Here is a 23,647-nt window from a genome sequence, read left to right on the forward strand (position 1 = left end):
CACCTCATTTTTAGAAGGTGAGGTCTGTAAGACAACATTCTGTTTATCACTGCAGCTTTTCAGTGGAAGTTGTTGGATGTTGTATAGTTATGTCTATTGGGTGTTGACCGTGTGGCTGCAGACACACTCACTAACCATTCTCCTGCTGCATCCAAGCAATTTTCACACTCTCCCCACTCCTCTCATGTCAGTAATGGCCTTGTATTCAGGATTGTTATGCCTTGGTGTCACACCATTCACCTGCGATTAAAGTGGAGTCACAATCTTCACCACTAAGCAGAGCTTTGTTCAAAGTGCTGTCCTGTGCTGGCTGTGTCCTCTGCCTGATGCTACAGCCAAAAGCTGAGAGTCCCCGTTCCCCATGGACCTGGGTGGTAAGGCTGGGCAGGCAATCAGTTGATGCAGAATCACTCATAGCCTGTGACACCAGAATCACAGATTTGTAACAGAACCACAAACCACTCAATTAGAACCTTGGTGACCTGGGAACCGGGTGTTTTACCGAGCGTGTCACTGTGGCTGTTGTGTTGCTCGTGGAGCTGCTGGCAGAACTGCTGCCATGTCTGGGCAAGCAACAACTTCCTGCCCCTGCCTGGCCTCTTGTGTGCAGGAGCATTTTCTGTACTTGTCTCCACATTTGCCACTAGTTTAGAACGGACTAATCACTTTCCATGCACTCTACTTGATTTTGGTGTGTTGATGGTAAGACCTCGTTGGGAACAGCCAGGTTCAGCTCCGACTCTGGTCCCTGCACTGTGGTGGATGAACAATGTCAAGATTATCTCAGCCCAACAGTTTTGTCAAAAATATTTTGCACTGATCCTGGCTAGGGAAGCACCATGTTTAGCTTCAGTGATACAGCCCTGACACCAGAAAAAGAGCTCCCAGCAAAGACTTTTAATTCCCTGTCAGAATCAACGTAATTAAATCCCATCTGACTGGAAGAGGGTTTTGACTGGATCTAGTGAATGTCCATGCTTCCATTTGGAAGCCTCTAACATCACGGAGTTTATTCCCTGTAACAAACAAGGTTTTTGCTTCCACTAAAGATAAATGTATATATGAAATTTCTGATTTTTCAAGCAGAAATATTTGTTGCACTTGCAGTTTATAAACAAGTGGTTTTCACTCTGTGTTACATACCAGCAGGAGGCAGGAGTGCTGCCTTGCCCACACCAACCTTGGGCCTTCCCCAGGGACTTGTGGCATTTGGGTGCTTTCCGCACCCCAAGCGGCAAAACTTGTAAAGTTCAAAGACAGGCTCATTTATAGCTGCAATCTGCTCCTTCAAGCTGCTGCACAAATCACTTTTAAGCAATTCATTTCAGTGGCTCAGGATGTCACTTAATGAACCCAACACTAAATTGAAAGAAAGAAAGTTTAATTAAAATACTGCAAGGAAAATGTCTTGAGACAAGCTCTTCCAGGAGCAGATTGAAAATGATGGCACAGGCATCCATCTCCCATGGGAAGAAATGTTAAAGTAGGCAGAAAATATAGTTTTTGATGAGTTTTAGAGGAAGCAGATAAAGTATGTGTTGTGGTCTGGCCCCATGCAGGGTTACCATGAACTCTTGCATAGCCGTGTGAGGGGTTTGTGCCCCAGCAAGGAGTGGTGGGGCCATGGCAGGCAGTGGCGCTGAGCCCCATGTGGAGGCAGAACCTGACAGTGGCCGCCTGCCATGGGTATCACTGTGCCTTTGGCACTCTGGGAATGGGGCACATCCCAAAGGGAGGACCCTGAGTGGCACCAGTTGCTGAAGGCACCAGGAGGGCAATGGTGTGTGCTAACAGGCCATGCCGCCTCCCAGAGGAGGGGATCTGTGGGCAGTGGGACTTGACTGGGACAGAGGCTGGGGAGATGCTGCTGGCAGAGCGCTGTGGTGGCTGATGTCAGTTTGAAATACCCTGTCTGCCCAGACATGGGTACTGAGGTGGGGGTGGCACAGCCCAGTGCTCTGGGTGGCACTGCCTGCCCCAGTCCCATTGTGCTGCCATCTTACTCAGTACAGCCCCAGATGTTGGATTAAGGCATCTTTATCTGATTAAATTCAAATCTATGCAACAAATGCCAGGGACTGTCTGCACAGTGTTAGTGTGTTTGCTTTCCCTTAGAATTTGAATTGGAGCGTTAAGAACATTCTTTCAAATGCCACCGCTCTGATGGGCACAGCGTCTATGGGTGCTCGATGCAGAGAGGTAGATTATGGCAGAGAAGGGTCCGTTTCCCCATGCAGAAGGTGTTTATATTCTCTCAGCCGCATTCCCCATTTGCCTCCTCCCATTCCCCATCATGTGCCGGGCCCATCGTGTCTCACCGCTGATCCGCTGCTGTTCCTCACTTACTGCTCCCGTTGTGGAGCACTCAGTGCCAGGTTTCTGTGAGAAGCTCTTCTCACAGTAGGTGCATGTTGTGCTGCCCATGTTCAGCCGAGGGGCTTGTTCCAGGGGCACCAAACTGGAATAATGTGACAGAGAATGACATCAGAGCAAGATGGTAACAAAATTCTGTTCTAAGCTGAAAATAGCTGCTCTACATGAGAGCAAAGCTTGCTGCTTCTGAATTTTACTCACTTAGCTGACATTTGGGTACTTCTAATTAAAATTTTTTAACAGTCAATGGTTTTTGCTGATCAGCTAACAGATGGCTGCAGCAAGATGACCAGAAAGACAGACTGCATGGCACATGAAGTGTGTTGGAAAACCTCCATCCTGGTGTCTGCACACCGACCCTTCGTCTGTAAGAACAGTCTGATGCAGGGGTGCACATCTGAGAGTTTCCTGGGTTTGCAAGGCAACATCCCTGGGACACATGTACGTGCTGAGGGTCAGACCTGGTGCTGCAGTGTTCACCACAGTGTTACCTTTTGAGAAAAGCAGCTTTTGTGTTCCTGCTGGAGATAAAGATCTTGTACATACGAAGAGCTCGGTATTGTTAAGATCTGGGAGTTCCTGCTTCCTGTGTCAGATGTTCAGGTTTTCAGCAACCAGTGATGTCCCTGGAAATCACAGGTTTCTGGAAGGTATTTTGGAACCAGGCTGCTTTTTGAGTTGCTTATGCCTTTATGCCCATGCATGAGAAGTGCCCAGACAATTCTGTGGCAGAAATCATTGGAGTTTTTAAAGGCTTTAGTGTGGAAAGGGTGGAGGACCTGATCAATGCTCAGCTGCTTTTTACAAAGTCTCATTTATTTTAAGGGTGTATTTTGCAGATGGACTTGGATTTTCCATCATGGTTCCTAAGCCCAAATCAGCCATATTGAGGAGGTTGTGTCTGCTGTGCTGCTAAGCCTCTTGGCAAAGGGATCGCAGCGTAAATCCTGCAGTGAGCCAAGGCACAGAGCAGTCAGATGAGGTGCCTGGAATGCTCTGGCATTGTGAGCCAGCTCCGCAGCACAGCACATGCAGTGAGAGCGGTAACCAGGCGGAGTGCAGGGCTGGGGGAGGCGCGGGCTGTGGGCATTAGCAGTGGGTGCAGAGGGCAGGCTGCTGCCAGCCTGAGTCACTGCCCCAGCGTTGTCCTCTGAGCCGCCAGCAGTGGGAACACTGGTGAGTCATGGAGGGCTGCCCTGATGTTCGTGTGTGCGTATGCAAGATGAGTAATGTAGAAAAGAATAGTAAATAGAGAAAAAAAATCATTCAGGAAACTGTGGATTCAGTAACTGCCCAATTCTCAATCAGTTTGCATTTAAGCCCCTAAGGTTACCTCTGCTGGTTAGACCATGGTGCAAATAACGCCAAGGTTGTGGGTTCAATCCCCACCAGGGACAGTCACTTAAGTGATGGACTCAATGATCCTTGCAGGTCCCTTCCAACTCAGAATATTCTGTGATTTCTTAAAAGAAGTTGCTGCGCTCTGAAGAGCATGGTTTGTGCTTACCAGGGCTGGGGTTGTGTTTCCTTTCCTCGAGCTCTCTCACCTCCCTCTGACTGGTGGGGCTGCCCTGCGTCTCCTGGCAGCAGGGTGTTCTGGGGCACCCTAGAGCAGCTGTTGGTTTTCCTCACAAAGTGAGGGTTATTTGCACTGGTAGAGATTCTTGGGTCCCAGGCTAATTGTCTTGATTTATGTGCTGTTCTGCCACCACAGGTGTGAAGTGTAACAGTCAATAAGGTGTTCATAGCCTGACCAATTAAAAATTGCCATTAATCCAAGAGCTAATGTGTTGTGCATCTTGATGCAGACAGAAGAGTTCTGTGTTGCATGCATATCCAGGACCAGCCAGGGCTGGTGGGCAGGCATGGGTGCTGGGTCAGGCCAGGGGCCAGGGCAGCCAGGCCAAATGCAGCTCTACTGCTCTGCTTCGCTCTGTTCACCTCCTCAGATGGGCTAAGTTATGGTTCTGCCTGAAAGCCGTCCTTCACTTCTTTTCTGTTTTATTACTCTGCTCCTGTTGATGACCCCATGTATCACATCCCGAGGCTGCATGGTCTCTGCTGGTGCATTGGGCTCTGGAGGAGCACTTGTCCCACTCTTCTCATGTCCTTGCCCTGGGCACCTGGGGCTGTGAGAGCCTCTGCTCCCCATGAGTGTCTGTGCCGAACCCTTCCATGATGTTATTTCCTCCTGAACTCTCCTTTCCAGCAGTTCCAGTAGTTACACCTGGCCAGGATGGTGGAGTGATGTGAATTCACGTTCTTGCACGCTTGCATTCTGAAATGGGTGCGTTGGTGGGGGATGCTGCAGTGGCATGGGGGTTGCTGCCAGATGGGAGTTTTTGTCTAGGTTGGGTAGCACGAAATTACTCTTTGCTGTAACAAGGGCAGAGAAATTTGGAGTGTGCCAGTATTTTTAGCAGTTAAATTTAGGAGAGTTATTCCGTTTTGGGGAAGAGGAGCAGCTGCTGCTAGCTCTGCAGCATCATGTCATCGTGGTGAGGAACTGTACCCAGACAGCAGAGCTCAGCAGTGTGTCCAGCCCTGCCGGAAGCTGCTGGGAGGTCCCATCTGAGCCGTGACTCTAGCCCGATCCCTGCAGGAAGCAAGGCTCATGATGGGCAGAGGGATGGGCTTTCCCCCAGCCTTGGAGCTGTTCGGGCATGGCGCTTTTCTACAAAGCCTCTCCTCCCTCCTTCACCACAGCCCTGGCCTGCCTGGGATGAAGGGGTCGGGCAGGTGCAGGTGCCATGCCATACTGTGCCATGCCGTGCCGTGCCATGCTGTGCCGTGCCGTGCCATGCCGTGCCGTGCCGTGCTGTGCCGTGCCATACTGTGCCGTGCTGTGCTGTGCCGTGCCGTGCTGTGCCGTGCCATGCCGTGCCGTGCCATGCTGTGCTGTGCCGTGCCGTGCCGTGCTGTGCCGTGCCATACTGTGCCATGCTGTGCTGTGCCATGCCGTGCCGTGCCATGCTGTGCTGTGCCGTGCCGTGCCGTGCCGTGCCGTGCCATACTGTGCCATGCTGTGCTGTGCCATGCCGTGCTGTGCCGTGCCGTGCCATACTGTGCCGTGCTGTGCTGTGCCGTGCCGTGCCGTGCTGTGCCGTGCCATACTGTGCCGTGCTGTGCTGTGCCGTGCCGTGCTGTGCCGTGCCGTGCCATACTGTGCCATGCTGTGCTGTGCCATGCCGTGCCGTGCCATGCTGTGCTGTGCCGTGCCGTGCCGTGCCGTGCCGTGCCATGCTGTGCCGTGCCGTGCCCTGCCGTGCCATGCTGTGCCGTGCCGTGCCATGCTGTGCCGTGCCATGCTGTGCCATGCCGTGCCGTGCTGTGCCGTGCCGTGCTGTGCCGTGCCGTGCCGTGCCGTGCCGTGCCGTGCTGTGCCGTGCTGTGCCGTGCCGTGCTGTGTCATGCCGTGCTGTGCCGTGCCGTGCCATGCTGTGCCGTGCCATGCTGTGCTGTGCCATGCCGTGCCGTGCCATACTGTGCCGTGCCGTGCTGTGCTGTGCCGTGCCGTGCCATGCTTCACTTGGTGGTGTCAGCAAGCAGTGGTGTTTCAGGGCATTTTGCTGATGCTCCAGATCCTTACTGGGCTTAATGCAGTGGAATTGATTTGTTTCCCAGGCTATCATTCACCTCAGCAGGGAATAATCAATGCTGATCAATCACATGTGATTTTGCATACCATTAGATTGCAGTTTAACCTCTGCTGTCCTCTGCCCTCCCACCTTATACCCCCGTGCCGTGGACCACACAGTTTGGGGCAGGATTGATAGTCCAGGCTCCCCACACTACCCTGCCCATTGTACCTTGCCCTGTTCTGGTGGGACTTTGGTGCCGTTTCCTTGTCCCCTTCAGCTCCATGGCCTTGCACAGACTTTCTTCCTCTTTAGCCTGCCCTTTTTGTACCTGAGGGGCCCTGGAGTCCCCCCTGATTTAGTTCCTCACTTACACTTTTTCATGGGAGGGAAGAAAGTTGCATTTGAGTGAGTCTTTGAATGAGCCTCTTGCTCTGCCTGTTGGGGTGGGGGCTGGGGGTCCGGCTCTGCTGCAGCTGCTGGCTGTGCTGGGTTAAATCCGACCTGACAGAGCAGAGAGAAGGTCCTGGTTCCTTCAGGGTGCCTTGCAGTGTCCAGGCATGAGCATTGGTAAGTCCGCAGCTCCCATAAAACTGCATGTAAAGCCCTGCCATGGACGTGAATTCCTCATGACTGACAGTGTGTGCCTTTCAGAGTAAACACTTTGCTGTCTCTTTTTTTGTTTGTTTTAAGAGAGGCAGACAGAAAGGGTGACCAAAGGGCTCTCTTTTAAACAGTGAAATGTAGAGTCTCACCATTTCCTGAGCAAAGCAACACCCACAGCCTGTCACTGAGGGTCAGACCTGGGAATCCTCCTTGAGAGGCTGAAGGTTGTGCTGCATTATTCAGTTGTAATTCTTAAGTTTGTATCCTTCTCAAAACCCCTTTCTGAGCTCGGGGTCCATCTCCTGCCATGGTGTGGTAGGAGGCAGAGATTGTGGGGTGCACTGAGACTTCCACAGGGGATCTATGGGTGGGTTTGTGCTCTGGCTCTCACGTTACCAGACATTCCCTTCATAAGCCTCTTAATTTTTCATTACCTCTTTGTACTTTCTTTATCCACCTGAGGGGTTTCAGATGTAGGTTTTGTTCTCAAATAACAGGACCTGTTGGTGTCCCACTTGCTTTCTCCCTTGTGGCCAAGCAGCAGTCAGGGAGTGGGCATTGTGCTGTGGCTTGGTTGTGCTCCCCGTCGGGGGCCACATCTCCGTCTCCTTGGCAAACCCCTGCAGCCATCACTTTCTTCAGGGCTCTGGTGGGGAGAGGAGGGACACGGTTGTGGTGAGTTATTATCCCACACTTATCAGTATTAAAGTCGATTTGGCAACTCATAGCCTGGGATTTGAATGATCTAAATCCTTTCTTTGGCAGCCTGGTTTGCTTTTATTTATGGTGCTTCCCAATTTATTATCATCTGCAGTTGGAGGCTTTGTGTGTGGTGCTGTCCACTGAGTGATTTATACACATGATAAAGAGAGCAGGGCGTCCAGAGCCGTGGTCCCGAGACCCCTCACAACCCTCCTGTCCCCTGGCACCAGCCCCGGTGGGCAGAGCTGAGCGGGCAGGGGCACAGCAGCGAGTCAAGGGCAGGGGGTCAGGGGCTGCCCAAGTAGAGCAGAGTTCTACCTGGGGAAGGAATCGTCTCAATGGTGTCATCAGGACAGCTCCTGGGCCTGGGTGTGGGTGTGGGAGAGTGAGCAACAGAGCTGTGGGAGGGTCTGGAGCACAGGTATGATGAGGAGCAGCTGAGGGAGCTGGGGAAGGGGCTCAGCCTGGAGAAAAGGAGGCTCAGGGGGGATCTTCTGGCTCTCCACAGCTCCCAGGGAGGGCTCAGCCAGGTGGGGTTTGGGCTCTGCTCCCAGGGAGCAAGGGGCAGGACAAGAGGAAATGGCTTCAGGTTGCACTAGGGGAAGTTTAGGTTGGATATTAGGAAAAATTCCTTCCCTGAAAGGGCTGACCAGCCCTGGCACAGGCTGCAGTGAGGGAGTCACCATCCTTGAAGGGATGTAACAGATGTGTAGATGTGGCACTTGGGGACATGGGTTAGTGGTGACCTTGACAGTGCTGGGGGAATGGTTGGACTCAGTTTTAGAGGGCTTTTCCAACATAAATAATTCCATGATTCTGTGTGGTCACAGACCTTCCTCTCACTTCTTACCCCAAAGGAGGCATGTTCCACTGTGAAAGCAGGCAGGAGGCAGAGCCCCTGGGAGGGCTGGGGGGCATCCCTCTGCCCAGTGGGTTTGAGTCCAGGGATGTCTCTGCCACCATGGAGTGGCTGTACTGCTGTGGCCTGGGCCTCACGGGCTGGACCAGGGGTGTCATCCTGTGTGCATCAGGGCCACATGCTCCTGGCACAGGTGTTGGGACACGTGTGGTGTCCTGTGGCTTCCCCACCAGGACAGGCAGTACCAGGGCCCTCTTGCATGGAGATGCTGCTGAAGCTGGAGCAGATGGGATGTGCCAGGAGCAGGGATGAGGTGCCTGGGATGCTCTGGGAGCAAGGACAAGATGCCTGGGATGCTCTGGGAACAGGGATGATGTGCCTGGGAGGCTCCAGGGGCTGCCCATCAGGCTGCTCCAGGGATCCAGGTCTCAGCACTGACTGCAGCTTCCCTAGTTTATCTTCTTTCTTTTTAATAACAGATTCATTCCCTGTTCCTGGCAGAGAACATGCCTTCCTCCACGCTGGGAGAGGGGGAGGGGGGTGTGTTGTAAATTTCCCATTTTTCTGATAAAACTGTATCTCTACGGCGGAAATCAAATCCCATCTTCGATATTTTTAGCATGAGAGCGTGAAGGCACAGAGATGCTGAGGGAAGGGAGGATGGGAGGGGAGGGAGGATGGCGGGCTGGGTCTCCATGGAAACTGTTTGCTTTAAATTCCCGCATTGGGGCACTGAGCATGTAGGAGGTGATGAAGGAAATGAAAAAACAAAAAATAGGGAAGGTTTTTTCCTTTCTGTTGTCACAAGGTTCCTTGCTGAAGAAATGGGCTGAAGAAATGGGCATAAATTATTGATCATCTCAGCATGAATACATGTGCATTTCCATTAATAACCACCCTGTCGTGTCTCTCGAGGGCAGCAGGTGGGGTGTGCAGCAGCCATGACTGACCTCTGGTTTGTTCAGAGACACCTTTGGAAAGGAGCTGGTGCCACTCTGTTCTCCTGAACTGTTACCTCCATGGGACTCCTCCATTTCCCCTCTGGATGTTCTTCTGTGCCAGGCTGCTGTTACTGCCCGGAGACACCAGAGAAAAGAGCCAGTGCCCAGACCATGGGTGCTGGGGGAATGACGCTTCTGTCAGCTGCAGTGGATTTGGGCTTGGGTTGGATACTTCTGCTCAGAAGAGGTTTTTTTTAATATTTAGGGCATTTTTTTTTAACATATGAAAGGTGTTGTTAGCCAGGCTCTATTGTTATCCTTGTCTGAAGTCCTGATGATGGGCATGAGTAAACAGAAGGTCTGGGAGGATCTGTGGACCTGAAACCCCCTTCTCTGGGTGCAGTGTAAATGGGTGGCTGGGCTGGGGTGGCATAAAGGTCTCTGTGGTGCCTGGCCCTGGTGTCTCAGACCACAGCCCTGCTCACAGAGTGATGCATTAGATCATGTCTAAAAAATGGCTCACTGCAGCACACAAAGTTATTTTTAATTCATTGAAAAGGGAATGACCTAAAACTGGCAGCTGGTGATGGAGAGGATTAAATAGAGCAAAACAGGTACATTTTCAACTGAGTAATTTTAGAAGGAAGCAGCATGTCTCATTATGAGGTGCACATTAGCACTGCCTGGCCATAGCCACTGAGTCCCTCAGCTGCTGCTGGAGCAGCTGTTCCAAGCCTGTTCCCCGTGCATTATCCCCATGACACCTCGGTGACACCAGGCTCAGCCCATGATACCGCAGCGATGCTCTCCAGGGTGGGGGGCACCTGCTGCAGGAATGAAAACCTCTGTGTGAGCCAGGGCTGAGCTGGAGCTGCTGAGCCAGAGCTGGTGCCAAACATAGAATTTCAGTGCTTGAAGTGCTTGCTCTGGCTCCTGTCAGCAGCTGTGGTTGCAGTTCCCCGTGGGAACGGGAGACTGCTTTGGTTTAGCTTCCCAGGGATGTGTTTGTTCTCGTGCGTGTCACACCCAACGGCCATTCCATGAAATTGCAGCTTGCGTTCTGCTTCTGCAGGACTGTCACAGGCTGTAGTGAGGTGGACAGGTTCCAGCAGCACGGATGGAATTTGCTCTGTCCCAGTGTCCCTCCCCAGCCTCTAACAGGTGTTAAAAATGCCTGTCCTGCCCCTTGGGAGGAATTTTCTGAATGTGGTGGTTGTGGAACCTTGCTAAATGGGAATGATACTTAAGCAATTGTTCAGACCCAAACAAGAGAGAAGAGCAGGTGATCTGAAGAAGTTCAGAATCCATTCCATAACTTCAGCTCCAAAAGACTGACATCTCTGCTGGGTGCTGCCCACGCCCGGCTGCAGACCACCCCACTGGTGTGAGCCAGAGTGGAGCTCAGCCCCTCTGCAGCACTCCTCAGCCTTCCTGAGTGTTGGCAGCAGATGGTTAAACCCTTCCTGGCACTGTGTACCAGCCATGATGTCCACAAGGCATACGGGTTCCATGTGAAGGAATGAAGTGTTTTGCCTTGGAGCTCTCCAGCTCAGTGCCAGCCAGTCTAGCCATGTATGCCTGTGAGCACTGGTGTGTGTGGTGAACAGTGGTGTGTGTTTTGGTGAGTGCCGCACAACTGCCAGGATGGGTTGTCTGTTCTGACTCTCAAATCCGCCTGGAGTCTCTTGCTCAGCTGAGATGCTGTCCGGGGCACAGAGGTGTAGTTTTGGGGGAGCCCGTGGCTGTGTGAGGGGGCTCTGAGGTGCCCTGTCTGGGAGATGCCACAGCACGGGGTGTGCGTGCTGTCTAGGCTGGTGTCCTGGAAGACAGACCCTCAGTGGTGTTCTGAGCTGCACCAGGAGCCTGGGACAATCGCTGCATTTTGTCTTTTCTCATTTGCTGAGGTAACTTTCTAGTCTGTATCTGGGGATACAGGGAGGGATAAAACTCATGGGGAGGAAGAGGGGCAACTCAAGTTATGTGTTTCCGAGGCTTTCTCTGCGGGTACACACCAGAGCTCCGAGCCAGGAAGAAGCACAGCAGTGCTCGGAGGGCTCCGAGGTGCCCACAGCCCGGGCAGTGCCATGGCCTGCGTGCGCAGCGCCGGGGTCTGCCCCTTCCCGGAGCTCCTGAGGCTGCAGCCCTGGGCCGCAACCCTGTCAGTCCTGGTGCTGCAGGAGTGAGAAGGGCAGGGAATGCAAATGGCAGGAGTGAGCCGGCAGCTGCTACGGCCAAGTGCTGTTCATCGCAGAATCCATCCTGCTCCCAGTGCTGAGGCTCCAAGGCTGCAGTCATTCTTCCAGTTCCCCAGCTTTGTGCTGGTGGAGTGTGGCTCCCCAGGCAGTGGGTGAGCACCAGTTGGGCAGTAATTGCCGTGGAATTAACCTCTGACATTCTTCTAAAAATAGGCCAAATAAATCCAATCATTAGCAGCTCCTGCCTGCGTTGCCTCAAGGGTAAACACTGCAGATTAAAGCGTTTGCAGTTACAGGTCCCTGTGTGTCCCCTGGCTTCTCCTGCCACTGAGAACCCTGGAGATGGCACCCTGGTTTGTGGGGAAGGGGAGTGGTGCAAGTGCAGTGGCTTTTCAGCTGATGGAGGGCTGAAAGGCATCATTTTAATTTACGTTGGCAGGCAATGGGAGATTCAGCAATGGGCAGAGGAAAGCAGAAATGTAGATGTGGTCACCTGAGCTGTTCTGCCTGGGGAGCTCAGGGAGAGAGGACGAAGGGGCCTTAATTTGTCTGTGCCCTCTCCTCTGAGGGTGAAGGCAAACCACCACCCCAGGCAGGAGGTGACACAAGGGCCGGGTAGGAGCAAGATCTGCCCATCAGCCAGGTGCTGAGATGAGGTGCTGGGGGCACCATTGGCACCAAGCCATCCCCAGGTCCCAGGAATTGATCGTGTCACCCCAAGTGGTGCGGGCAACTCCCCAAGGCACGAGGGGAGTGTGCCGTGCCATGCCGTGCCATGCTGTGCCATGCCATACTGCACTGACCAGCCCTGTGCCCCTGCTGCTGACAGTGGTCCTCAGGCTGCATTTAGCACAGGCACAGTGCCTGGAAATCCCACTGGGACCGGTGTTGGGGCACAGGCCAGGGCAGGGGGGCAGGAACACCAGGCAGGTCTGGGCTCATGGCCACATAGTTCTGAAATGCCAGGCCTGTTTAGTGTTAGAGACAATAGAAAACCAGGGATTTATGGAGTTGCCACAGGGTACAGAGCACCGACGAGGCACATAGCTGTATGGAGAATGGTGCTTTCTGGATGCCTGTGGAAGTCAGGCTGCAGTTACTTAAATTGTCTTTGTCTTCTTTTTACCAGCTGACATCATCTCCACAGTTGAGTTCAACCACACTGGAGAGTTACTGGCAACAGGGGACAAGGGGGGCCGCGTTGTAATATTTCAGCGTGAGCAGGAGGTAAGTGCCAGTGAATGCAAAATGCCCATTTTATCCTTTTAAGTGAAGTGTCCTGCTGTTCCCTAATCCGCCTGCGTCACTCTTAAGCTCAGGGCTCTCCTGGCGCACTACGAACTGAAAAGCAACTATTAACATCAGCAGGGCCAGATTTTCTCCTGCCAAACACCTTCCAAACATCGCATTTTCTGCATTCTTCTGCTCCAAGTGTAACAGGGATCAGGCAGCACATCTGAGTGTGTGGCAAGTGCCCGTCTTGGAGATGACACCACCCCAAGAGCCCCTCATACCACCAAAATTCTGGAAAGTGTAGGTGGATACAGGAATTACATTTCCCTTCCAAAACTTTGCCCAGGAAATGCTAGCAAATGCTTTGCTGGAAGCTGAAAGTTGTGCCTGCCAGAGAAGCGTGTGTTTGGCCCTCAGCCCTCGACATGGCCCTGCGCTGGTGGGCAGCCGGCCAGCCTGGCTGGGGGAGCTGTACCAGCTCTTGCCACCTGGGATGGTCCTCGCCATTTCCGAAGCTGTCCCAGTTAGCTGCTCTGGCCTGGCCTGAGTCAGCGGGACTGTGCACCTGCCCTCAGCTGTGCTGGAAGGGATGCATCACACCTGGGCATGAGATGTGTCACAGTTCGATGATGGTTAAAGCTTTAAAAATATTTCTACATATGCTGAAGAGAACTCAGTAGTTAGCCATCACATGTATATACACTTCATCAGCCTTTCCAGCACTATTTCATTTCTCCTTTTCCTCTCATTTCATTATTCTACTGCTTTTCTTGAACTTTAAGCCTCCAGCATTGCTCCGAATGTATCCACGTAGCTCCTGCTCAAGGGATGTGTGGGGCTCCACCCATCCACCCAAACCAAGGCTGGGTGGATGTACCTGTAGCTGCTGCCAGCAGCTCTTCTGTGGCTGAGTTCAGCACCTGGCAGGAGCTGGCACTCAGTCCCAGCTGTTCACCAGGGACAAACAGTGGGGTGGGATCCTTTCCTGCTACATTCCCTCTCCATTCCCTCTCTGTTTCTACTCCATTCCCTCTCCATTTCTTCTCCATTCCCACTGTGTTCCCGTTCCATTCCCTCTCCATTCTCACTGTTTCTGCTTCATTCCCTCTCATTCCCATTCTGTTTCCACTCCATTCCCTCTCCATTTCGTCTCCATTCCTACTCCATTCCCACCGAGCACACCAGGAGTATTGTCAGAAGAGGCTGTGCCTGGGCATTCAGCCCTGCACTCACCATCACAAACCCCAGAGGGCCCTGAGCCAGGTGCCAACACCTTCAGCTCCTCCCTGTCCCTCCGCAGAGCAAGAACCAGCCCCACCGCAGGGGAGAGTACAATGTCTACAGCACCTTCCAGAGCCACGAGCCAGAGTTCGATTACCTGAAGAGCCTGGAGATTGAGGAGAAGATCAATAAGATACGATGGCTGCCGCAGCAGAACGCGGCGTATTTCCTGCTCTCCACCAATGGTACGTGGCAATGCCGCCCCACTGCTCCAGGCCCCTGGGCTCCCACCACCAGGCATAGTCTGCTCTGTGGTGTTTCTTTGGGGAATATTTGTTGAAAACCCTCCCTGCAGGGTAACACAGGTGTCTTGGGGGAATTGGTCTGGCAGAGCTCAATCCCTGTGCACCAGGTGTATTTCTTGGCAGCCCTTTCCTTCAAGGGAGAGAGGGAGGCTTCTTCCCTGCCAACAACTTAAATTTTTTAGTCTCAGGATCCTGGTAGTTTTTTGGTTTTGTTTTTTTTTTAATATAAACTGCAGGTGTTTTGGTTCAATTTGCAGTTGTGTTCAGCTCAGCAGTTCCATGTTATGTTCTGATAAATATCATGAGGATCTAGGAATATTACTTGGGATGAATGGCACCTTAAGATGGATGTGACTTAATTACTTCAGGGGAAAAGGAGGGGTCTAATTATCTTCCATAACCAACTTACTTTGTGTTACAGAATTGACTCTATTGATCATTGTAATAAAATTCAAAGACTTATTAAACTCATTTGGGGGAGAATCATTGAAATGCAATGAAGATTAATTATACAGCATAATGTTCTGTTAATTGAGTTTTTAAATAGTTTTTTGATTAACAGGGATATTACCCTTCCATTTGGAGGGTGCTCCATATGCAGGCAGGTTATCAAAACAATTAGTTTGGAAGTACTCCCGGGTTATGCTGTTTCTTTTTGTTCTTACTGTTACACTAACATTTCGTATTGAACCCCCCCTCAATAGAGCATGTTAATAAAAACAAAATTAATTGGCACTGCTTTGGAGTTGCTGTGTAAGAGAAAAAATGAAGATGGATGATGGGGTTTTGTATGAAACCTGGTGGAAGTGATGATAAACTATGGATGGAGTCCCTGCCAGGAGGGAGCGAAGAAAACACCATTATTCAGAATAACCCCACGTGTTCCTGGTGTTCTTTCTCCGGGGCTCTGTGGCACAGGGGGGTGGGGTGCTGGGAGGAGACAGGGAGCTGCAGGGGGTGGGAGCTGCCTTCAGTCCTGGTGAGTGCTGGGCTCTGCACAGTTCTGGAAGGGGAATGTCAGCATGACTCTGGGTGAGCTACAGACACCCTGTCATGTCTTTTGGGGCATGTCCAGGGCCAGTGTGCCCTGCACATCTTTGCTCCTCTGCAGGGCTGTGGAGCAGCAGCTTGCTGTGGGGACAGGTACATCTATCACCACTTCCAGCACATGGCATTGGGGGACACAGGAGATTTTTCCAGCCAGTGTGGCCTTGGCATGTCCATCAGCGGGTGGCTCAGGGAGCAGCCACCATGATCCTCTCCTCTCTCCTCACTCAGATAAGACTGTGAAGCTATGGAAGGTCAGCGAGCGGGACAAGAGACCGGAGGGATACAACCTCAAGGATGAGGATGGCCGTCTCCGAGACCCCTCCATGATCACCATGCTGCGGGTGAGTGTGGGGGGACCATGGCGGCTGAGGAGCCGTTCCCTGCAGGACTTGGATGAACATTGCTGCTGGTGTCCCCTGTGTGCCATGGGACCTGAAATGCCATCCTGCCGTGGTCAGTTGGTGTCAGAGGGCATCCTTGTGGCAGAGGCCGGTGCTATGACTGGTGCATGGGCATGGGAGAGGATTGGGGAGCTGCCGTGGATGCCCGGGCTGGGCTGACGCTAGGCAGACGTGCTGCCAGCGCCGCATTGTCTCGTGTCTGGTACCCCAGTGCCACAGTGTGCTGTGCTGCCCCACGGGCTGTGCCCATCCCAGTGAGGAGGCAGGGCAGAAGCTCTCCCTTCTTGGAGCATTCCCACATGCAGCTGCTGCTGTAGGAGCAGAAGTACTTCATCCAAATGAGTTTTCCTCTTGGTCATGACACTAATCAGACCAGACCAGCTTGTAATTTATTAACACCCTGTCAGAATTTGCATTTTGAGTACTTGTGCATTTTATATTTATACATATGAAATTGTTACTATGATTGTCCTTGCCTCACTTGGTGGGTCCCAGTTCCATTGTGCATGAAGCCATTGAGAACCCTGGGCAGGAGGTTAATTCTTGTTACTGTACAGGGTTGCTCCTGGTGACTGGCAGCATTTTTCTTTACAGAGCAGGAGACCATTTATTTCATGTAGATATGTATCTGCTGTTAACGTTTCAGGCAGCATATCCAGCCTAACATGCTGTTACCTGACAGCCCGTTGGAGAGGTTTGCTTGGCATCTGGCTGTCAGAGCTGGGGCTGTCAGCCCTCAGCAGGCTGGGAGGGAGGATTTGGAAATGCAGCAGTGTTAAGGGTGTTATCCCAGGTAGTGCTTCCTTCTCTAGTCAAACACACCGGGAAGGCCCTGGGGTTTCTTTCCCCCCTGTAGAAATTCGTACTAAAAAATCAGAGAACTGGACACAGTTGGAGTCTACTCACTGCCTTGAAAGTTTCAGCCTTTGTTTTACTCTCAGCCCATCCACTCCTGGTAGCAGCTCAGTGCTGTGTGGCTGGAGGAGTCAGCTGCTGTTTGGTGTTTGCCACTGCACTGGGATCAGGTGCTGCCATTCCTGCTCCTGGCGAGCAGCCCAGCAGAGGCGCAGGGCACTGGGAGGTTAAACACGCTCTAAGTGCTCAGTGTTATGCTTATTGGTATCTGCTGTGCAGTGCCTGTGGTCCCTGAGGACAGAAGATTGAGGAGTCTTCCACCAGCCCCATTTGATCAAATGTTTTGATGATTTTACTTAGACAGATATTTACATAGCTGTAACCATTTTGCTGCAGCTTGGTGTAAATCTGATGTGTAATTGTTCTGTGATGGTTGTGCTTTAAATTAAAGCCACATCCATCCATGGTTTAATTTTCAACCACAGACAAGTGAAAAAGGGTTTTAAATGCACCTTGCTGCCATAATTTCTCACCCATTTGGCTTAATGGTTTAAATGCACTTGATGAGCATCATCCTCTGAGGAATTTCTAACCCACATAGTGCAAAAGGAATATTTAACTCTGCTCAGGCTGTGTAGCAAGGTGTTTACTGTCGTTAGAAGAGCTCTGCTGATTTGAATTGCCCCCAGTCTAATAGCTGCAGCCCTGTGACCTTGTGCAACAGCCTCGGTGTGCCCCCGAGTACCACTCGCTGTACCTGTGCCATGGGACGTATGTAGGAGAGAATTAACACAAGTAATATCCAGGGCTTAAACCTTTTCAGAGAGAGGACGTGTTTGCTTTGGTCCTTCACAGCACGGGTCAGTCTGGGGTGACACCCCAGGCGCGCCCTGCCATGGAGCCAGTGGGCACCGGCTGCTGTGGGAGGGTGCAGTGGGCAGGGCCGTTGTGTGCATGCTTCTTCGTGTTTGTAGCTGTCACAGAGCCCTCTCTTAAGAGCTGCCACTTCACTTTCTCAATTCCAGCAAATTCCATCATAAATCCTGGTTTGTATCTCCCACTTTGCTGAAGCACTCAGATTTCTTGGCCCCCGTGCACAGTTTCCCAGGGAGGCTGTGCTGTGCCCCATTGCATCTGATTCCCCTGACAACAGCCCCAGAGTGGCTGTGATGGGAGATACCTCGGAGGAGGTCTGCTGTGCTGCTGCTGCCTTTCTGCCTCAGCAAAGAGATTTGCCTCTTTTCCTTGTATATGTTCTGCCAGAGCATTTCAGTGACAAGGCAGGGACAAGAGATGGAAGCAACAGCTCCGTCAGCTGCATGGACAAGCAGTGAGGCAGCGGCTTTGTCCTCCTGCAGGAAGGTCCCTTTTGCATGTCACAGGGCAGGTCAAATGTGACAAAATGTGAGCAGTGTGAAGTTGTCAGTCTGTCATGAAAATCGTGCTTGGTGCTCATTTCCTCTGCAAAATACTAATCTTGAGGTGGCATTGGGCAGTCACAGAATGTACCTTATGTAGGTAGGAAACAAATGCTGGGGAGTGTGCCTGGAGGAGCTCAGCTGCTGGAGGAGCTCAGCTGCTGGGGCAGGTGGAAAACTCACTGGATTTATCCCTGAGTGCTTGCTCTGCTCCCTGATTTGCCAGGGACCGGATTACAGTTTCCTTCTTGGAGACTCAGGGCTGGGGTCAATCCGAGCTTCATCTTGACTAATCCCACTTGGCCAAATCCTGTGCGAGGCTGCAGAGCGCGCTGAGCACTGGCCATGCTGGTGGGGAGCAGGGGACTGGGCTGGGGGAGCGGGGCTGCGCGGTCGCCCACTGCACTGGCCCGGCGCTGCTGCTGTGCTGGCCCGGCGCTGCCGCGGTTCAGCTCTCACCAGAGGGGGATGCGTGTCCTGCTGTGGATGCAGGAGCGAGGAAAGCTCTCCCCATGTGCCAATTCAGAGCCTGGCTGGTCAAGGCGAGCACAGTGGTACCCATGAGCAGGTCGCAGGGTAAGCTGCCTGCAGCCGGTTCTGCCACACCTGTCAGGTAACCACAGAGCTGTGGCTGCAGCTGGTCACCCTGGCAAGGTGGGGATTGGTAGACACCTAATGGATTATTTATTGGGATTTCTTATGGCCACTGCTCTGGCTCAGGTTGGGATTTCAGCGTAAGTCCAGTGCAGTCCATCGTGCCCAGAGGGTTTCCATGGAGGTAACTGGCAGCAAAATCTTCCTCTCCACTGCACAGAAATGTGTGAGTGGTCCCAGTGCAGTCAGCCCTGTCATATTCACACCCTTTGGGACTTTCTGGCTTCTGGTGTATCCTGTGAGGATTCCCCATCATTGCTTTCACCTTGCGTGCCGGTGGTTGGGTCCTATCCTGCTGTAGGGCTGTATGGGAGTTCCATGTCCCCATCTGACCTCCAGTAAGGGGCAGCTCAAACCTGGCATGTGTGGGCCATGGGCTTTGGGAGGTTTGTGGCTGTGCCATCCCAGGAGCTGAGTCCTTGGTCCTTTCCCCCATGTATTGACCTGTGTTTTGCTGATGCTGCTGCCATGTGGCACTTCTGGGCAGAAGGTGAGGCATTCCTGAGAAACACTGAATCTCTGTGATTCCACAGGCCACATCCGTCACGGCACTGTGAATGACATGGACAGCTTGGCCACGTAGAGCTTTTCTGCAGGGAGCAGTTGGTGACAGCCAACTTGACAATGAGGGGAAGCCTGATGGGGGTGGGGGCACTTACTGACACCATGTCCCCTGCACTGTGGACCTTCACTCAGGACTGGAGGTGGCAGGAGGACACGCAGTGGCAGTGGTGGGAAGGGGCTGGGACATGCCATCTCTCTCCACCCCAGCCATCGAGAAAATGAGTTTTACAGCTCAAGAAAGGGTTAGTGTCTCATTAATTCAGGATAGGGGGAGCCTTCACCAGACACAGGGAGAGGAATCAAGTGTCATGTGTGCTCAGAGTGAGTGGGATGTCTTCTGCCGGGGGTACCTGCTAAAAGCAGGAATCAAAATTAAGCCTCACTTTGTTTTAAATGAAAAGTGACTGGCATTGCCCCCCTTCCTGAAAACAGAAAGTACTTGAATTTATTGATGTTTCATTTTCTTTGACAGTCTTTTTGTGTACTTGATGCGCTTTGTTACACTGAGTTATCATTTAATAATAGGTGTGTGTGACACCAGAGCCTGCCCTGAGGTGGGCTCTGGAGCTGGAGCAGGGATGTGCAAGGAGGTCTCTGCTGTTCAGGATTGCTGTGGCACTGCTGGTTGAGCTGGGTGGGTTGGGCAGATGCTGACTTGGCCTGTGCCTGCTTCAAAAAAACACAGGACCCAGTTCCAGCTGCTGTCACATTGCCCCATTTGTTGGTGTCTCCACTATGGCTGAGGCCTGGCTGGGCAGCTGCTCCCCTTGGCTGTCCCGAGCCAGGGTCCCCTGTGCCGCAGGATCCCCATGCTGCTATTGGGGAACAAGCTCACCATCTGCTCCCAGAAAATTCCTGACTGCTCCTGCCTCAAAGTTTCAGTGTTTTCAGGGTGAAATCCTCATTGCCGATACCCTTAAGCAGAAGCTTGCAGCATGTGGGCAGGCTGGTTTCCATATTTCAGTGCAGATTCTTGCCACTGGAGCAGATAAAAATCCCTGCTTTATAAACCCATTCATGGATAACCAGGTTTGTCCCTCTTGTGGGGTTTTACCTGGTGATGGGCCAAGTCCCAGACATAAAAAAGTCTCCCCGGGACTTGGCTCTGAAGTAATGTGTGGAGAATGTTCTCGATTTAAGAGTTTGTCATAGCTCAGTGGTTGTGAGTGACTGCCTTGTAGGAGTGAGTAGGGAATCGTGCTGGGGCACCGGGAGCTGCAAGCTCCACGGTGCTGCTGTCAGCCCGGATTGCCCAGACTGGGGACAGGCACTAGCCCAGGGTCTGACCGCGAGCTGTGCTGGGCAGGGTCATCTCGCTGAGCAGAATCCCCTGCCCCAGCCCTTGCTGTGCTTGTTTCCATGCCCAGCCAGGCCCAGCGTAGTCACTGAACCCTTTCTCTTTGCACAGCCATCGTGTTCCGACGGTCGGACTGACAGCCAGTCCCTGTGGTCCCCGAGCGAGGCGCGAGCTGCTGTCCCCAGTCCCCAGCTGGCTGAGCAGAACTGTCAGCGCAAACGATGCATCATTGGCTGTGTCAGGTGGAATTAGCGGGCAGGCTCGTCACATTAGGCTCAGGCTCTGAGCTGGCAGCACCAGTGCTCTCGTGTCACTCGAGCTGGCTGTCACTCCCATCCCCACCTCTGCAGCCGTGGGAAATCTCTTCAGGCAGCACACAGATAATACAAGTAATGAAGTAGCTGGAGGGAACAGCTCACTGGCAAGCAGGAGCATGGACTGACACATTCCTGGTGTATTAAGTTGCCTTCAGAGCACTGTGTCCAAAGTTGTTACCGACCCCACTCTTCACACACATGGTCCCCACTGCATTTCCCCATCCCCGATTGGTTATGCTGATCTGTCTAAAGGCAAACACCCACAGCTCTGTTCCTGGTCCTTCCTTCTGTCCCTGCCTGTGTGTTCCTCCCTCTGTCCCTTCTCATCTCTTACCTCCATCACTTTGCTATGAGACAAATGCAAAAAAGTTTAAAGAAAAAATGTGCTTACTTGGCTCTCTCAAAAAATCTATTAACGTCAGAAATGCTCCAGGAATTTCAGATCCTGGCTAACAGTGACAAAATAAGGCAAAGAGGTTTTTTGGTTGTTTTTTTGTTTCAAAGCTAGAACAGTTGCTGCAGCAAGATCAGAACCTACTGGGCTCTTACTGCTTCACTGTGCTCTAACCACCCTGGAGCCTCTCTCAAAATTAGATGGCTTTTGGGTCTGCTTGTCCTCCTGTCATAGACTTGGGAAGGCATTAGGTTTCCCTGGAGAGAGCCTGTTAGGAGTGGGTGGGTAGAAGCACCGGCAGCCAGAGCTCTGTGAGACCCTGTGAGGGCATTCCCCCATGCCAGGTGCTGGACCCCGTCCCTGGGTGCCGACGCTCTGCTCCTCATCCCACAGGTGCCCGTGCTTCGGCCCATGGACCTGATGGTGGAGGCCACTCCGCGGAGGGTGTTCGCCAACGCACACACCTACCACATCAACTCCATCTCCGTCAACAGCGACTATGAGACCTACATGTCAGCGGATGACCTGAGGATAAACCTGTGGAATTTCGAAATCACAAATCAAAGTTTTAGTATCCTTTGGTGTGTGTGGTTCTGGGGACGGCCGTGGGTCCCAGTGAGGTGCTTCCCAAGGGAAGCGGCAGGGCCGTGTCCATGCCCATGGGGATGGGGACAGAGCGGGCAGTGCAGCAGCTGGCTTAGCCCCCCACCCGGTTGTGGTGCCTCGGTACAGGAGCTTCCCCCTCTGGCAAGGCTGGCAGGGGTTCAGGAGTACGAAATAATGCTGTCTGCTGGGCACCTGACTGCAGAGCGCTGGAGGTCTCCAGTCCCACGGGTCATTATCAAGGCACTGCCCTCTCATCTCTGCCTGTGCTCCTGGTGGGATGCCAGGCTGTGTCCAGAGATGCATCCAGCAGTCACATGGAGCCACTCCCTCCACGGCACAGGGCTCAGCTGGCATTGCCACCACTGCTGCTGTCACCCGATGTGTGGGTGACACATTTCTGAATTTGCCTGCAGGGTCTGGTGGGGCAGGGAGAGGGAGGGGGATGTGCAGGTGATGGAGGAGACAGATGCCTTAGGGGAGATGGAAGCACTAATGGTGCGGCCCCGTTACACCCTGCAGCGGGTGACAGGCTGCCAGTCACCACTCTACAAATGAGGTTGTGACAGTCAGCCTTGTAACAGCCACATCGGAAATAATAACACAGGGCACAAATCATTGGTGATATTTATATGGTGTTTCCTGCTGAGAAATCCCTGGGGCATTGTTTAGGCAGATGGGGAGGATTTTGGCAGTCACAGGCATGTGGTTGTGGGAGCTCTGAGTGGCTGCAGGAGAGTAGGGCTGTGGTGCCTGCTTATTTTCAAGGATGAGGGTGAGGAGCACTAAATCTGTGTCAAACCGCAGGGAATTCACATGGCTCGAGGGACTTGGGAGTTTTCTGTTGGTTGTTGTGCCTTGGGCTTTGCTGCCCTTGCTGTTTTCAGTGTGGTTACTCACCATGCCACAATGTTGCACTAAAAGGCATTTACTGAGGCCTGGGGTGGGTGGGCAGATCAGGTCTCATGCCCTGCGGAGGGTCTTCCAGCTGTGGTACCAGAGCTGGGGTTCCCAGCTTAGCAGAAGACATGCGGAATGTTGGCTTTCCCCTGTGCTGCTGTGAGCTGGTCCCGCTCCGTGCTGCGGTTTTGCGCACGGTGGTGGTGCCTGCCCAGGACACACGGTTTGCAGGGGGTGAGGGGAAGCCCCGGTGCCCAGAGACATCAGCAGGAGGGGCGCAGGGTCTGGGCTGGGCTGTATGGGCTCCTTGACCAGCCCTGCCAGACATCGTGGACATCAAGCCGGCCAACATGGAGGAGCTGACAGAGGTGATCACGGCTGCTGAGTTCCACCCGCACCACTGCAACACCTTCGTGTACAGCAGCAGCAAGGGCACCATCCGCCTGTGCGACATGCGCACCGCTGCCCTCTGCGACCGCCACGCCAAGTGTGAGTGTGGCCGCCACGGGCCCCCTGGGTTAAAAAAGAACTAAAAAGGGAGTATGGAGACCTGCCTGGGCTTGGGTCTGCCCTAGTACCTTGTCCCCTTCTCCCCCTGGTGTGCCAGGCTGCGGTCCCCATGGCCACTCACCCTCACACACCTCTGCCTGTGTCCGAGAGGAGCACCTTCCCCTGAGTCTTGGCCCCACACCTTTGTGGGAGCAGGTTAAAACCACCACAGTGATATTTTGGGTCCAAGGGGTCGTGGGGATGTCAATGTGCAGCCACTGCTGAGCTGTCAGTGCTGGAGACAGACTCAGAGGCAATGATGTGGGATTACAGAAGCAGCTGATAATGCTAGCAAAAGCAATCCTGTTTGGAAAGGATATGGAAAAGTGAGGAAAAGCCCTGTTGGGGTTCTGCAGTTATTTCCTCATAGCAAAAGGCTTTGGGCTTTCCACTTGTTTTTTTGAAGAGCCACTTGTGATTGTACCTGCCAAGCTCCTGAACTGCAGGCTCAAGGCACAGCCCACTTCCCCCAGGACCTGCTCCTCTTCCTCCTTGCCCTGCTGTCTGCGGTGCTGCAGTGCTGCTGGACGGTTGTTCTTTGCTGAAAGCATCTTCAGCTTTGGGTAGACATAAGCTGCTGTGGTCAGGTAACGGAGAGCTGCAGCTTCACCCTCTGACATTGCAGGAGTGTC

General features: G+C 52.9%; 1 protein-coding gene across 3 annotated transcripts in view; it reads left to right on the top strand.

Moving 5' to 3' along the window:
- Window positions 1–23,647, top strand: part of PPP2R2B (protein phosphatase 2 regulatory subunit Bbeta) — a 67,544-nt gene that overhangs the window by 39,520 nt on the left and 4,377 nt on the right. For all 3 annotated transcript variants that reach the window (XM_048319944.1, XM_048319945.1, XM_048319946.1), the window contains 5 exons: window positions 12,384–12,481; window positions 13,788–13,953; window positions 15,292–15,404; window positions 21,357–21,534; window positions 22,791–22,955. In XM_048319944.1, the coding sequence (XP_048175901.1) occupies window positions 12,384–12,481; window positions 13,788–13,953; window positions 15,292–15,404; window positions 21,357–21,534; window positions 22,791–22,955 (720 nt within the window). The remainder of the gene's footprint in view (window positions 1–12,383; window positions 12,482–13,787; window positions 13,954–15,291; window positions 15,405–21,356; window positions 21,535–22,790; window positions 22,956–23,647) is intronic.

The sequence above is a fragment of the Corvus hawaiiensis genome, chromosome 15 (genome assembly GCF_020740725.1).
Source record: "Corvus hawaiiensis isolate bCorHaw1 chromosome 15, bCorHaw1.pri.cur, whole genome shotgun sequence".
NCBI lineage: Eukaryota > Metazoa > Chordata > Aves > Passeriformes > Corvidae > Corvus > Corvus hawaiiensis.